Source organism: Zingiber officinale, chromosome 2A (genome assembly GCF_018446385.1).
Source record: "Zingiber officinale cultivar Zhangliang chromosome 2A, Zo_v1.1, whole genome shotgun sequence".
Lineage (NCBI taxonomy): Eukaryota > Viridiplantae > Streptophyta > Magnoliopsida > Zingiberales > Zingiberaceae > Zingiber > Zingiber officinale.
This window is the reverse complement of record NC_055988.1, coordinates 19105308-19121971: the sequence shown is the minus strand read 5'-3', so window position 1 is coordinate 19121971 and position 16664 is coordinate 19105308. Positions and strand designations below refer to the sequence as shown.

The window sequence follows — 16664 nt, the reverse complement described above, 5'->3', positions numbered from 1 at the left end:
TCAATCTCTTTTTCTTCATCCAATTGTTATGTGCAGAACCTATGATCTCAGACGGTGATTAGGATAGGCTGTAGGCAAGGGGAACTCTATGTCTTGGATAAACTTCAAGTACCAGATGTTGCAACTTCTAGTGTCGATTTGTCATCTTTCCTATTGTGTCATACTCATCTAGGTCATGTTTCAGCCTCTCATTTATAATTTTTAGCTTCGTCTGGAGTATTAGAAACTTTAAAAAGTCATGATATTTCAGATTATAGTAGTTGTAAACTGACAAAATTTTCTGTATTACCTTTCAATAAAAGTCTATCTTTTTCTCCAAATCCTTTTGATCTTATTCATTCTGATGTGTGGAGGAATTCTCCTGTTACTACAAAAGGGGGATCAAGATATTATGTTTATTTTATTGATGATTGCACTCTCTATACGTGAGTTTATCTTATGAAACACAGATCTAATTATTTTAACATCTTTAATAACTTTATTGTTCTTGTTAAAACTCAACATTCAGTAGTTATCAAGTGTTTTCGTTGTGATTTGAGGGGTGAATACACTTCTAATATTTTTTTTCATTTACTTGCATCAGAATGTATTATACATCAAACCTCATGTTGAGAAACACCTGAACAGAATGGGGTTGCAGAGAGAAAGCATAGACATCTTGTTGAGACAGCCTGTTCATTCTTATTATCTGCAGATGTTCCTAGTATTTTTGGGGAGAAGCTATTCTTATTGCAACTCATGTAATTAATAGGATTCCAACTTCTCATAATTCAGGTTTGTCTCCTTTTCAAATATTGTGTGGTCATGCTCCTGATTATTCCTCTTTACGTATTTTTGGTTGTACCTATTTTATTCTCCGACACTACAACAAAAACCCTCATAGACATTGATTTTCCACCGCTGTCTATTACATTTTCGACCGATGTCTATGAAGGCGATGTAAAAGGTCCGTCATTTTAGACATCGGGTTAAAATCGGTGTAGTATCACTTAACGACATCGGTTTTCGAATCGGTTATTAACCGGTGTAGTATCACTTAACGACACTGTTTCATCAACGATGTAAAACCGATGTAATATTATATGTTAATAACATCAGTTTTGGCAGCGATATACGATCAATGTAATATTAGTTAATGACACCGGTTTTACAGCGGTGGAAAACTGATGTAATATTAGTATTGTTTAACGACACAAATTCGATTTCCGAAACAGTGAAAAACCGACAGTATCCAAGAAAATACACAAATATTCACAAATTACACAAATATTTTTCTTCCAACAGTATCCATAAAATACACAAATATTCACAAATTACATAAATATTCTTCTTACAACAGTATCCATAAAATACACAAATATTCTTTTTACATCAAAAGCTAATAGATATTGTACACATCAAGGTAGAACATCGTGAGTCAAAAATCAAGCTGAGGCTACATTAAATTATGAGAATCAGAATCTGTTCAACTTGCTATACTGCTTCATTCTTCTTGCGCCTTTCATTTCCCTAATCTCACCACTTTTCACCTTCAAATGCCTAGTTTTCTGAGTTAAAACATCCACTGTTCTAATCTGTCAAACAAAAGTATTATTTGGTCTACTTAACTACAGCAAAGAACAAAAATAGAAGAAATATACATGCTGTAGAAGTCCTAGAATATCACAATCAGAAAGAAAAAATCACACTTGGTGGACATAAAACCTCAAACATATCCAGCAAACTACCTCTTGCAGTTTCCTCTTGACATTTTCCAGCCCACCAATATCATCGCAGCTGACATTTGGTACTTCAACAACCTGATCAAAACCCAACAAACTATCAGCATATCTCAAGGTAGAAATAGAAGTGGTTTTTAGACCATTCATCAACATATGACAGTAAACACAAGTTACCAACCAGACATATGAGGCTATAGAATTTCTTGAGTTGAAAAAGGTAAGTTTAATTTAGAAAGAACACCAATGTCAAATTTCTCATTTTCAATTCTTGCAGCAACAATTTATTTTAAAAATTCATGTAGATGATCATATTTAGAAGGAAAAAAACTAACTGAAAATGATTACAATTACTAAAGCAAAGACTTACAGTTTCACAGAGGGCAGATGGGTTACTAGATCCCAAAGCAGTCTTAAAGTGTTCATTTGTAACGGACAAGGAATTGAGAATCTCAGCATCAATTGATTCATCTTCTAGATCAATTATGTCCATCTTTTCACGGATACACTGTAGAGCAGCTTCAGTGCATAAAGCAGCAAGGTCAGCCCCAACATAGCCATGAGTATCCTTAGCAATCCTTTCCAAATCAACCTGCATTGAATAAATCAAATTTCACAACTTGGACATTCACTGCAAGATATCTATTAACAAGGTAACAGCAATTGGTAATGTTCACATACATCATCAAATAGCTTCATGTTCTTAGTATGGATGCGAAGAACCTCCAATCGGCCAACCTCATCAGGAACACCAATGTCAATTTCTCTGTTAAACCTACCGAATCGTCTAAGAGCTGGATCGATACTGTTTGGCCTATTCGTAGCCCCAATGACAATTACATGAGCACGAGACTTCAACCCATCCATCAGTGTCAACAGTTGAGACACTATGTGCCTTTCAACTTCCCCATGAGTTTTCTCTCTCTTAGGAGTGTCAACAGTTGAGACACTATGCACCTTTCAATCTCATCAATGAATATAATTGAGGGTGCATTTTTCTCTGCTTCCTCAAAAGCCTTCCTCAAATTACTCTCACTCTCCTGAGAATCATCCTCACTTATAATGTAGACATCATGAGTCTATGACCCAGCAAACACAATCCATTATGAATAAAAGGACATCCATGAAATAGTAGAGATAGCAACTAGAAGTCAAATAGAGAAATAGAATGTATTAATTACTAAATAAAAAGAAAATATTAATAAACGTGTACAAGTGATACCCCATAGCTAATAGAGTGAATATGTCACATATCCGGTAACCACAATTAGAGCCAGTCAATAGTTAGTCAGTCAACAGTTAGCCAGTCAATAGTCCCATGAACCTAGAGGTACCTCCTAGAGAACATGCAGTCAGTCATATAGCTGAAGCTACCATATATAATTTATCAGTCATGTTTGGATGGGTCCTCCCCGGAGCTCATCCCGGGTCACCCATCCCGTACTGTCGCCACATATGCTCATATTCATTCTATTAGCTATGTAGAAAACCATAAACAACTACCTTATCATGTGACAATTTATCATGCCTAGCTATTTCATTCTTACAGTCAACATATCCATTCACAGTGCCCATTCCTTATCCGTATTTCATACAGCATAGCTATACACAATATAAGCATGCGTATCAAAACCCAGGAAACTATCACAGAATATTCATATTATCATGGTAGAAAGCAGTCACGATTTTTAAGAAAAGCATGCAATCATACAGGGTAGTAGATCACAGAACTAGTAACAACCAAGGATTAGATTTTTGAACTTCTACCAAAAACCACAATCAAAACACCTCTGCTCGGAGAAAATTAGAACCCATCAACACCGTAACAATTCCGAAGAGAGAAGCTTAACTACAATTTCAAATCGTGTTTGAAATCCCAGCCACCATAGACGGACCTTCCAGCTTCAAAGGTCACCCCCACTTCCAAATAAAATTTCAGAGTCTAGTACACCACAATTAAGTCCGAACCGGAAAGCAAAACAAATCTCAAATTCATCTCGAAGATGTCGCAAGAATCAACACACCAGAGCTCCACAGAAATCCCAATTCATGACACATTCCACCAACCAGCCATTAAGCCAAGCATATCAACGAACAGGTAACGTGCAAGACGTGCAAAACACTTACAGTAGCAACAATACGGTGGAACTCGATTAAAAACTCATACACAGTCAATCAAACATTGCAATATTTGTATTAAGAACATTCCAGTGGTTATCAAGCTTCAACAATAACCGAATACACCGACCAGATATTGAAATTCAGAAATCAGGCGATTTCAACCGCACTTCGATGAACCTTCGATTCAAATCGATAAATCTCAGGGGAAACCGAGTACAATCTTATTCACAGACAGGCGAAATCCACAAGATTCACCACCGAGTAGACCACCAGAAATCCATTTCCATCGATAATAGAACGCAGGGAAAAAACTCAGAAACCACGCGATTCAAACTAAGAAATCCCCAATGAAACCTCAACCGAACAAGGCTCTAAAGAACGTAAACCTTTCGCAAATCATTTCACCAATCACTGCACCTAAGAGAAACGATCCACACCTCCTAAGTTCCTACCACATTACCTCACAGATCTCGCACAATCATAAAGGGAATGAACTTGCCTTTCCTTGTGTTTCCCCTTTCCAATGTTGCCTCTACGAGTCCTCACGCGATGGTAGCACCGTCGTGAGGTGGTGGTAGGAATCCATGTCTAGGCGCACTGCCCCTTAGAACCGCCTGCGTGAGGTGGCGCCTGGCGGAGAGCTCGGTCGTCGGTGAGGTGCTTCGCCAATTTGGTGGAGCGACATCGCCGAGAGGAACAGCGATCGCGAATGGAGATGGTGTGGTTCGATGTTGTTCGGCATGTTTAGGGCTACAGTGAATGGGTCAGTAAAGTTTAGTTTTTATAAGTAAGTTATCTTGCCTAACTTCGGATGTGGTCGTGGGCGTCCTCTCGCTGTTAGGATCTCGTCGGCCCCTGCCTCAGCCGGGAAGAGCGAAGAGAGGAAGGAGGAGGAGGAAGAGATGATCGGACGAGGAGGCAAAACGGAACGATTTATGCTGCGGTTTTGCTTAGGACCGAAGCAGGTGGTTTTGATCCTGATCGGAAGAAGCAGGTACGTTGATCTAGAAGGAGAAGAGGGAGATGAGGCTGAGAGAGATGGCTGGAGGAAAGTGGTGGTGGCGTTGCGACGATATAGGTTTAGGGATAAGTATGGGTGGACGGCGCGATATAGGTTTAGGTTTGGAGGGAAGAGTGAAGTGTTGCAAATTTCGGCTAAGTATGAGTGGAAAAATTAAATTATTTTATTTTATCATAGACATTGGATTTTAAAAACCGCTGTTAAAATCGGTGTCTATTAACGAAAAAAAAGCGCTCATAGACATCGCCTAAAAAATTGATGTCTATGAGCGAAAATCTGTGCTCATAGACACCGATTTTTGAAAAAACCGGTGTAAAATATTCAAAGACATCGGTTTTTGCTTAAAACCGTTGTTGTTCCACTGATGTCTATGAGGGTTTTTGTTGTAGTGTGACCACACATCGAGCATGATAAGTTGTCCTCTAAGTCTGCTTTGTGTGTCTTCCTTGATTATGGTGTTGGTCAGAAGGGATATCGTTGTTTTGATTCAGTTAGTAAAAAATTATATGTCTTTCGTCATGTTATTTTTCTTGAGCATATTTCTTTCTTCTCCATACCTCTTCTACCACATAACATGACTCATGTAGATCTTATTAGCATTGATCACTTCAGTACCGACACGGACGAAGCCTCCCCCACGACTACACTTCCATATGACGGCTTCACTGAATATAGTATTCTCGAGACATCTCCTTCACCTCCCCCTCCCCCTCCCCCTCCTGCAATTGTTCCATCACCACTAAAGATTGCGGACAATCCTATTCGTCGGTCTACACTGTTGGATCGATACACACGTGAGGAGAGGGGGGGGGGTGAATCATGTGATTTTAAAAACTTATCTTTTCTTTTTCTTTTTAAAAGCAAAGTACGAACGCAGCGAAAAACTAAAAAAAACGAGAACATAAGAAAGCACAAGCAGTTTTACTTGGTTCAGAGCCTTCGGCGACTTTTATTCCAAGACCCAGGTCCTGTGGACCTATCGATGGGTAATCCACTAAAAGTCTCTTCCAGTACCTCCGAAAGAGGAAATTGAATACAAAAAAGATCGAAGAAGTGTAACAGACTACAATTCCCGTTTACAGGATTTAAGTACAAGAAAAATGTATTACCGACAAGTAAGGATCGAAGTGGCTTGTTCGTGTGTCAATGTTGGTATGTTGGCAGCGATCAGAAGTCCTCGGAGCAGTTGTTGGGCATAGTAGCTTCACAGCAGAGTCATAGCAGGAGACCGGAAGAGTCAGAACCTCAAATGAATGCGTAGTAGCTCGTATGGAAGTTGTGTTTGAAGCTTTGGGTGAGCATCCTTATAAAGAGCTTGGAAGGCGCCTTCCATAACCATTGAAGGCGCCTTCAATGTGAGAAACTTTATCCTGAACAGCCTGACTCTTAGCCGCAACAACGTCCAAAGTTTATCCTGCAAAAGGCGCCTTCCATAGCTATGGAAGGCGCATTTGATGAATAGTACGAAGGCGCCTTCGGACACTGTTTATCCGAAGGCTTTTGCTCTTTTTTCCCTGCAAAATGTGTTAGTCTAATAATTAAAACATCTACCCTGCAAAACAAAGTTAGTACATTTGTAATAAGTGGTAGTAATTAGTTCCTGTTCTCCTAGGACTAGAAACTAGTCAAGGTCTTAATTTAGGGATCTAAAATGGACCTAAACTAGATCGACGCCTACTATCCCCTCAATCGGGACGTGTCCTCACTAAGTCACTCTCCTCTAGTGGCTTACCTTTACTTACCAATTTACTAGTTGTCCGGTCCGCAGACCTAATTAGACTTCTTACCATATATCTGGTCGACCCGTTGACCTATCTGGAATTCGCACCAGCTATCCAGTCGGTCTATTGACCTAGCTGGACTTCCCGCCAGATATCCAGTCAGCCCGTTGACCTATCTAGACTTCACACTAGCTATTCGGTCGACCCATTAACCTAGCTGGACTTCCCGCCAAATATCCAGTCGGCCCGTTAACCTATCTGGACTTCCTATCAACTATCCGGTCAGCCCGTTGACCTAGTTGGACTTCCTCAGACATGTCAACTCCTGCACACTTGGTAAAATGGTTAGATCATAACAACACCTAACTTAACTCACTTGTCATTCATCAAAACTTGAGTTAGACTGTTAGTGCAAATTGCACCAACAATCTCGCCCTTTTTGATGCAATGACAACCTGAGTTAAGTTAGGAAAAAGAATATGCAAAATAAGCAAAAAAAAATGATTTTTAAGAGAAGTAAAAGGTTAGTTTTGTTCTCTTGATCATTTTTAGGGTTAAGTTATTTTGATTTTTTGTTTGCTAACTTAATCTCTAACCCTCCTCCTTTGACATTCATCAAAAAATATGAGTAAATAAGCAAAACAATGCTAAGTAAAGCAATGAGGGAAAGTAATGAAATTTTGGTAACACAAAAAAATTTCAGGATTATTAAGGGAGTTTAAAGAATTTTAAACTTTTTCAAATCATTCGAAAAACTAAGTTTGCAAAACATTTGTATTTTTCAAACAAAAAATTATCAAAATTTTTAGGGTTTGTATGTTATTTTTCAAACAAAAAATTATCAGAATATTTTTCAAGGAAAGTTTTTGAAGGTTTATATCAGGTTTGAAAGCTGACTGTTACAAAGCTAACAATAAAGTTTAGATAGCTGTTTAAGACACTTTCAAAATAATTTTTAAGATCTACTAACTTTTCAAAATACTTTAGATAAGAATTTTGAGCATAGAAAATATTTTTAAGATGCTTTAAAATATGAAAAGTTTTAAGGAAATTTTAAAATAAGATTTGCAAGAATGAAACTTTTCAAAACTTTTCCAAAACATCTTTCAAAGTAGTTTTAAAAAATTGAAACAGTTTTCAAATTAATTTTTCAAAACATATGATTTGAGAAAGTATCAAAATTTTTTAATACATGTGATTTTTCAAGATGTGTTAAGAATGTTTTTGAAAAATATCTTTTAAAAATATTGTGAAAATTATTTTTAAATATCCTCCCCCTGAACTTGATATTCAAAAAATCTGATCATTTAGAAATTCTCCTTAAGTGTCTAATCGTTAGGGATGTAAATGAGCCAAGCCGCTCATGAGCTATTCGAACCTCGATTCGATAAAAGCTCGTTTGAGCTCGTTTAATGAGGCTCGTTAAGATAAACAAATCATGCTCAAGTTTCACAATATTCGGCTCGTTAGTGTTGGTGCAACCTTAGGTCAAGGTTGACCTGGTTGACCTGACTCGAGTTGTATTTTGATGTTTGACGAGAATAGAAAAGTTCTATTCTGATGTTTGACGAGAGTAGAAAAGTTGTATTATGATGTTTGACAAAATACAAACTTGGGAGATTGTGGGTGCAATCTTTGGTCAAGGTTGACCTGGTTGACCCGAGGTGAGTCGACCTGATTCGGAAAATCCTAGTGAGTGAAGCCAGGTGAAAGTCCTGGTGAGTGAAGCCAGGCAGTTGGAAAGTCCTGGTGAGTGAAGCCAGGCAGTTGGAAAGTCCTGGTGAGTGAAGCCAGGCAAGGGAAATCCAGATAGGTCAAGATTGACCAGACATCTGGTGAAAAGTCCAAGCAGGGAGCTTGGCACGGGAAAAGTCCAAGTATGGAAGCTTGGCATGTGAAGTCGGAAAGGGCTCGGTAGCTCGTTCTCCGGACTAGGTCAGAGAGGGCTCGGTAGCTCGTTCTCTGGACCGGATGAAGTCGGAGAGGGCTCGGTAGCTCGTTCTCCGGACTAAGTCGGAGAGGGCTCGGTAGCTCGTTCTCCGGACTAGGTCAGAGAGGGCTCGGTAGCTCGTTCTCTGGACTGGATGGAGTCGGAGAGGGCTCGGAAGCTCGTTCTCTGGACCGGATGGAGTAGGCGAGGGCTCGGTAGCTCGTTCTCCGGACTAGGTCAGAGAGGACTCGGTAGCTCGTTCTCTGGACCGGACGATGTCGGAGAGGGCTCGGTAGCTTGTTCTCCGGACTAGGTAGGGTTTAGGGCTGGGAGCTCTAAACCTGGATCGGTCTGGTGACCGATCCAGTGATACGCTGGTTGACTGATCGGTCTGGTGACCAATCAGTAACCAAACAGTGTGTTTCTGTGAATTACCTGATCGGTCTGGTGACCGATCAGTAATCATACAGAAGCGAAGAAGATCGGGAGAAGAAAGAGGGGGATCGGTCTGTGGACCGATCCACCTGAGTCCTGATCGGTCTATAGACCGATCAGAGAGTTGGGCAACTCTCTGTGAAGCGTGCTGATCGGTCTGGGGACCGATCAGTATAGGTCCTGATCTGTCCCCAAGACCGATCAGAGAAGGTCTGGACTGATCAGGGTGGAGCCTGATCGGTCCAGCTCTAGCTGATCGGACCAGCTCTAGCCGTTGAGTCATAACGGCTAGATTTCTGCTGTGTCTTCTGCCCTCTTCTTAGGTTCGCAGGTTCGCAGGTTCAGGGATATAAAGGGGTCGAGTGCCTCTATAGTCTGGTTGTCGCCTCTCTTTTCTTGCTGATCTTACTGAAATCAGAGCTTTGCTGAGCTCTCATTTTCCTGAAGCTTCGTGGAAGCTTCCTTCGGCTGGTTCCTGCTGTTGTAGGTGTTTCGTGAAGTTGCTGCTTCATCCAGTCGACGAGAAGGCAAGCTGTGTTTTTACATTCTTACTACCTTTGTATTGTATTGTATCTTTGTACTCCTATCTTGCTGTTGCAAGAAGTTTGTGGCGAGGTTTCTCCACCCAGAAGGAGTTTCTATTAGCCGGTTTTCCGGGGTCTCATCCACCGACAGATTGAGAGGATTCGTCCACCTTACGGACACGCCGAGGAGTAGGAGTTTCATCTCCGAACCTCGTTACATCGCTGTGCTTGAGGTTTGATTTCTCCATTTACGTTTCTGTTGTTATTTTTCCGCTGCGCTAACTTGATTTGTAGAAAGAAACGCGAATTTGGGGTCGGCTATTCACACCCCCCCTCTCTAGCCGCGACCGTCGATCCTAACAAGTGGTATCAGAGCGAGGTCGCTCTTCGTCGGATTAACACCCGGGGGAGCACGAGCTAGAGAATGGATGAACTTGGAGAAGACGTAACGATTCCACCCTTCTACGATAGCGACGACTTCCAAATTGTTGGTTGCTACTCGGAAAACCTATAGGTTCCACTGTACAAAAATTTTGTACAAAGGTCTGAACCTTTTCCTAGCTACCATGTGTTCTTTTAAATTAAATTTTGGATCGCCTGCGGAACTTAACACGTTTGATCCAAAACTTAATCTATTTGTTCTTTTAGGTTTTGACTTGGATCTCCTGCGGAACTTTACACGTTCGACCCAAGTCTCCTTAAGTTATTAATTCCATTAAATATTAATTTCCATAATTGGTTCCCAGTACTGACGTGGCGAGGCACATGGCCTTCTTGGATATGGGAGCAACCACCACCGACTAGACAAAACCTTTTATAGAAAGCTAATATTTAATTTCCTAAAATAACTTTAGGTTAACCAAAGAGAACAATCAAATCACAAGGAAAAGAAAAAATAAAAGAACACAATATCGAAAAACATATTCGAAATTCTTGAACGTAAACCTCTTGTATTTGGTATTATTTCCATAAATAACTAGCATGATGCGGAAATAAAAATTACTAGTTATACCTTGTAGAAAAACCTCTTGATCTTCTACCGTATTCCTCTTCTAACCTCGGACGTTGTGTGGGCAACGATCTACCGAGATGAGAAACCACCAACCACCTTCTTCTCCTCCAAGCAAGGTTCGGCCACAAAGGAAGAACTTCACCAAAGAAGAAAACCAAAATACTAACCAAGCTCCAAGAGATGCTAGCTTTCTCTCCTTCTTCTTCTTCTTCTCCAAGTAGTATCCGGCCACCACAAGAGCTCCAAGGAAGGGAGAGAGGTTCGGCCACCACAAGAGGAAGAGAGGGAGAGGATGGCCGGCCACACCAAGGAACAAAAGAGGGAGAGAAAATAATAGAGGTTGTGTCTCATGAAGGCACCCCTACCCCTTCTTTTATATTCCTTGGCCTACGCAAATTAGGAAATTTATTTACAATAAAATTTTCTTAATTTCCTTGACATGATTTATTTGAGAAAAATAAAATAAAATTTCCCAAATAAACTCTAATGGCCGGCCACATCAAGAGGAAGCAAATTGGACAAGTTTCAATCAACAATTAAAACTTTCTTTATTTGTTTCCGGAAATTTTAAAAATAAAATTTCTCTTTAAAAATCTCTTCATGGTTAATAAAAGGAAATTTCTATAATTTTAATTTTATTAACATGTGAATAATTTTAAAGAATAAAATAAAACATCTCTCCAATCTACAAATAAGGAAAGAGATCTAATCTCTTTCTTTAATCTTTTGTAGATCTTTTACAAGAGAGATATTTTAATTTTAATTCTCTTTAAATTATATCTTCCACATAATAATAAAAATTAAAATTAAATTTCTTTTTTAATTTAATTTGGCCGGCCCTACTAGCTTGGGTTCAAGGTAGGGCCGGCCACCCAATTTTATACCTAGGCCGGCCCTAGCTTGTTCCCAAGCTAGCTTGGCTGGCCCCTATTGGGTGGGTATATAAGGTGGGTATAGGTAGGTATAGAACTCTATAAATAAGAGGCTACGATAGGGACCGAGAGGATAAATTGGTTTTGGTCTCCCGATAAAATTAAGCATCCCGTGTTCACCCCGAACACACAACTTAATTTTATCAATGATAATTCATTCCACTAGAGAACTATCATTGAACTACCACACCAATCCCAAATTACATTTTTGGGCTCCTTCTTATTATGAGTGTGTTAGTCTCCCTGTGTTTAAGATATCGAATGTCCACTAATTAAGTGAGTTACTGACAACTCATTTAATTAATATCTAAGTCCAAGAGTAGTACCACTCAACATTATCGTCATGTCGGACTAAGTCCACCTGCAGGGTTTAACATGACAATCCTTATGAGCTCCTCTTGAGGACATTATCAACCTAGTATCTCTAGGACACAGTTTCCTTCTATAATCAACAACACACACTATAAGTGATATCATTTCCAAATTTATCGGGCTTGTTGATTTATCGAACTAAATCTCACCCATTGATAAATTAAAGAAATTAATATCAAATATATGTGCTTGTTATTATATTAGGATTAAGAGCACACACTTCCATAATAACCGAGGTCTTTGTTTCTTTATAAAGTCAGTATAAAAGAAACGACCTCAAATGGTCCTACTCAATACACTCTGAGTGTACTAGTGTAATTATACAGTCAAGATAAACTGACACCTAATTACACTACGACCTTCTAATGGTTTGTTCCTTTCCATTTTGGTCGTGAGCTACTGTTTATAATTTATAAGGTATTGATAATATCATCTTCTGTATGTGACACCACATACTATATTATCTACAATATAAATTAATTGAACAACTACAACTAAATGTAGAAAATTTAACCAAATGTGATTCTTTATTCATAATGAATGTTTACAAAGCTTAGGCTTTCAGTATACACTCCAATAATCTCCCACTTATACTAATGACTAAGCTGCCATATCTTCTACCATACATCTGATTCCCATTCCCTCCACATGCCGATCGAAAGCTTTCGCCGGAAGGGCCTTAGTGAAAGGATCTGCCAGGTTATCCGCTGATGCAATCTTGGCGATGACAACTTCTCCTCGCTTCACGATATCTCGTATCAGGTGGTACTTGCGCTCTATATGTTTACTTGCCTTATGAGCTTGTGGTTCCTTCGAGTTTGCAACGCTATTATCACAATAAATTGTGATGATTTTGGGCAAACCAGAATCACATCTAAGTCCATTAGAAAGTTCCCGAGCCATACTGCTTCTTTAGCCGCCTCAGCCATACTCAGCTTCCATGGTTGAGTCCGAAACGCATTTCTGCTTAACACTCCTCCATGAAATGGCTCCACCTCCTAAAGTAAACACATAGCCTGATGTAGACTTACTGTTATCCCTATCTGATTGGAAATCTGAATCCGGGTAACCCACAGGAAGCAGATCGTCTGCTTGGTAAACTAGCATATAATCTCTAGTCCTTCTCAGGTATTTTAATATATGCTTTACCGCAGTCCAATGTCCTTGTCTAGGGTTACTCTGATATCTGCTGACCATGCCCACGGCAAAACAGATATCAGGTCTCGTACATAGCATTGCATACATTAGGCTTCCTACAGCCGAAGCATAAGGAACTGCTTTCATGTCCTCTATCTCTTTCGACGTCTTTGAAGACATCTCTTTAGATAGAGCTACTCCATGTCTAAAAGGTAAGAAACCTTTCTTGGAATCCTGCATGCTAAAACGAGCAAGGATTGTATCTATATATAAAGCTTGGGATAGACACAACATTCTTTTCTTACGATCCCTTATAACTTTGATCCCAAGAATGTGTGCACAATCTCCTAAGTCCTTCATATCAAATTGTTTGGACAACCATACCCTTACGTCTGATAATACCTTGACATTATTGCCAATTAACAAAATATTATCTACGTATAGTACAAGAAATACCACCACGTTTCCGTTACACTTCTTATATACACAAGACTCATCCGGACTTTGAATAAATCCATATGACTGGATCACTTCATTAAACCGGATGTTCCAAGACCTTGAAACTTGCTTCAGTCCATAAATGGACCGATTGAGCTTGCACACTAGATGCTCTTTGTCTTTTTCAATGAACCCTTCTGGTTGCTTCATATGGATGTTCTCTTCAAGACTTCCATTAAGGAAAGCTGTCTTGACATCCATTTGCCAAATCTCATAATCCATATGAGCAGCAATGGATAAGAGTATCCGGATAGACTTAAGCATGGCTACCGGTGAAAAGGTTTCCTCATAATCGATTCCCTCTTTCTGAGTGTACCCTTTCGCAACAAGCCTAGCTTTGAAGGTTTCTACCTTCCCGTCTGTCCCTCTTTTCCTTTTGTAGATCCACTTACATCCAACGGCTTTTACACCATCAGGTGGTTCTACAAGCTCCCAGACCTTGTTAGAGTACATTGACTCTATTTCAGAATTCATCGCCTTTTGCCAAGATGCTGCATCTGTATCTTGGAGTGCTTCGTCATATGTCCGGGGATCAGGTTCATGTTTACCTGGGATCAAATCCGAAGATTCTCCCAAAAACATGAATCTTTCAGGTTGCCTTACAACCCTCCCACTACGACGAGGCACTGTCTGTGGTTGTGTATCATGTGTGACACGTGTTGCAGTCTCTTGTGTTACTTCATCTTGTACTGTTGGTACTGAAGTAGACGTGTCCTCTCTAAGTTCTTCTAAAACAACTTTGCTACTGGGCTTGTGATCCATTATATAGTCTTCTTCTAAAAACTGGGCATTGGTGCTAACAATGACCTTCTGGTCTTTAGGACTATAGAATAAACCACCTTTCTTTCCTTTGGGATATCCTACAAACACGCGAACTTTTGTACGGGATTCTAACTTATCAGCATCTGGTTTCAGCACATGTGCTGGACTACCCCAAATTCGAATATGTCTTAGACTGGGCTTTCGCCCATTCCACAATTCTATGGGAGTAGAAGAAACTGATTTAGAAGGTACTAAGTTCAAAACGTATATTGCTGTTTCCAGAGCATATCCCCAAAACGAATTTGGTAATTCTGAATAACTCATCATCGATCTAACCATCTCCATAAGAGTCCTATTCCTTCGTTCTACTACACCATTCTGTTGGGGTGTTCCAGGTGCAGACAATTGGGATTGAATCCCGGCCTCTGATAAGTAATTCCTAAATTCTCCTAAGAGGTATTCGCCACCACGATCTGACCGTAGTGTCTTGATACTTTTACCTAGTCATTTTTCCACATCAGCCTTGTATTCTTTGAACTTATCAAAGCACTCGGACTTGCGGCGCATTAGGTAAATGTATCCATATCTTGAATAATCGTCTATGAAAGAGACAAAATATTCAAAACCTCCTCTTGCCTGGACAGACATAGGACCACACAAATCAGAGTGAACCAACTCTAACACTTCTTTGGCTCTATACCCCTTGGCCTTGAACGACCTCTTGGTCATTTTACCTTCCAAGCAGGATTCACAAGTTGGAAAATTTTCCAACTCTAATGAACCCAAAAGTCCATCGGCTATAAGCCTCTGAATCCTACTTAAGTTAATATGACCAAGCCTTAGATGCCAAAGATATGCTTGGTTCATTTCCGAAGGTTCTTTTCTCTTTTTAGAGTTAGAAGATGAGTTATAAATTTCCATGTTTTGCTTTGTGGAAGAAATTGGATTTAAAGTATATAAATTGCCAACTAATGCACCAGAACAGATAATCACTTTATTTCTTTTAATAACTACATCGTTACTGAAAGAAACTGAATATCCATCTAAAAACAGTTTAGAAACTGAAATTAAATTCTTTCAAAAACTGGGTACATAATGACAATTTCTTAAAATCAAATTTCTATTTCTACTAAAAGATAAGTAGACGTCTCCCACTGCAACAGCTGCCACCTTAGTAGCATTGCCCATGTAGACGGTAATTTCTCCTTCAGATAGTCGTCGGGTTTCCTGGAACCCCTGCAAGGAATTGCAGACATGATCGATGGCTCCGTATCTACACACCAGGTCTTGGTAGATAACACCGCTAAACATGTTTCAACAACTAGAGTATGAGATATACCTTTGTTTTGGTTCCTACGAGGGCAGTCCGCCTTCCAATGTCCTGCCTTCTTGCAGATGAAGCACTTGCTTCTTCATTCCAACTATAAATCCCGTACTCGAGATTTATTCACTTTCTTTCTTGAACCGACTTGTTTCTTCTTCTTCTTTCCTTTCGGTTTAGAAGTAGAACCATTTTCGACATAGTGAATTTGAGCATTGTGACGAAATAATCCTTCTGCTTGAAGTTCATCAGTAGTTCCGCTAATGAATAAACCCTCTTATTCATATTATAGTTCAGTGCTCAAAACTTCTAGGTAGCGTTGGAGGATCATATCGATCTGGGTTTCCCATCAATTTCTCCTCCAAGGATCGTATCTCGTTCGGATAAGCCATCATCTTTAGGATATGATCCCTTACAGGAGTACCCTCTTGCATGGTGGTCATTATCTTTCTCATGGCTTCTTGCCTAGAAGCCCTATCACGATGACCAAAGAGTTCCTTGAGATTGTTCATAATATCATAGGTTGTTGGTAAATCTTGATCTTGATGTTGCAATACATTTGACATTGAAGCCAAAATGTAACACCGCCATCTCATACGCTTTTACCCATTTCCTATGATATTCAATCTCCTCTTGGTAGATTCACCAGTGGGTGCATCTCTGACAGTTCATATTTATAGCTTTCAGCAGTAAGAACAATGTCCAGGTTTCTTTTCCAATCTATGTAGTTTGGTCCAGTAAGTCTATTCTGTTGAAGTATGATGGACAGTGGGTTGAAAGACATCCTAAGAATCACAAATAAGTTTTGGTCAGAACTCTAAATTTAGAATAATATTGATTCCTCAAACAATACTATTTTAAATTAACCAACACCTCATAACACCGTGAATTTTGTATGTCACGTTAGTGTGAACGTATACAAAATCAACATTTGTAAAAAGAAGGGTTTTAACCCATTAATTTTATTATCTTGTCAACCTAACTTTTTGACAAATAAAATTAATAGTTGGTATCATTTGGTCACACAAATAATAGCAGTGACTCCGTTGGGGAGGATACTATTAGATGTGTCTAAGTGTATACCATTACTTGACACTAAGTCCATTAATAAGATTATGCCCCTTCCGTTGGGGAAGATCACACGCTCTTAATTAACTTCC

At 39.5% G+C, this 16664-nt stretch overlaps 1 protein-coding gene across 1 annotated transcript in view; it reads right to left on the bottom strand.

Moving 5' to 3' along the window:
* Positions 1–1803: 1803 nt before the first annotated feature.
* The window catches only part of LOC122043568 (transitional endoplasmic reticulum ATPase homolog 2-like), a 29270-nt gene continuing 14409 nt past the window's right edge, over positions 1804–16664 (bottom strand). Inside the window, exons 4-6 of the mRNA XM_042604186.1 lie at positions 2400–2675; positions 2089–2310; positions 1804–1818 (exon numbers count right to left, since the gene is read on the bottom strand). Of these exons, the coding sequence (XP_042460120.1) occupies positions 1804–1818; positions 2089–2310; positions 2400–2675 (513 nt within the window). The remainder of the gene's footprint in view (positions 1819–2088; positions 2311–2399; positions 2676–16664) is intronic.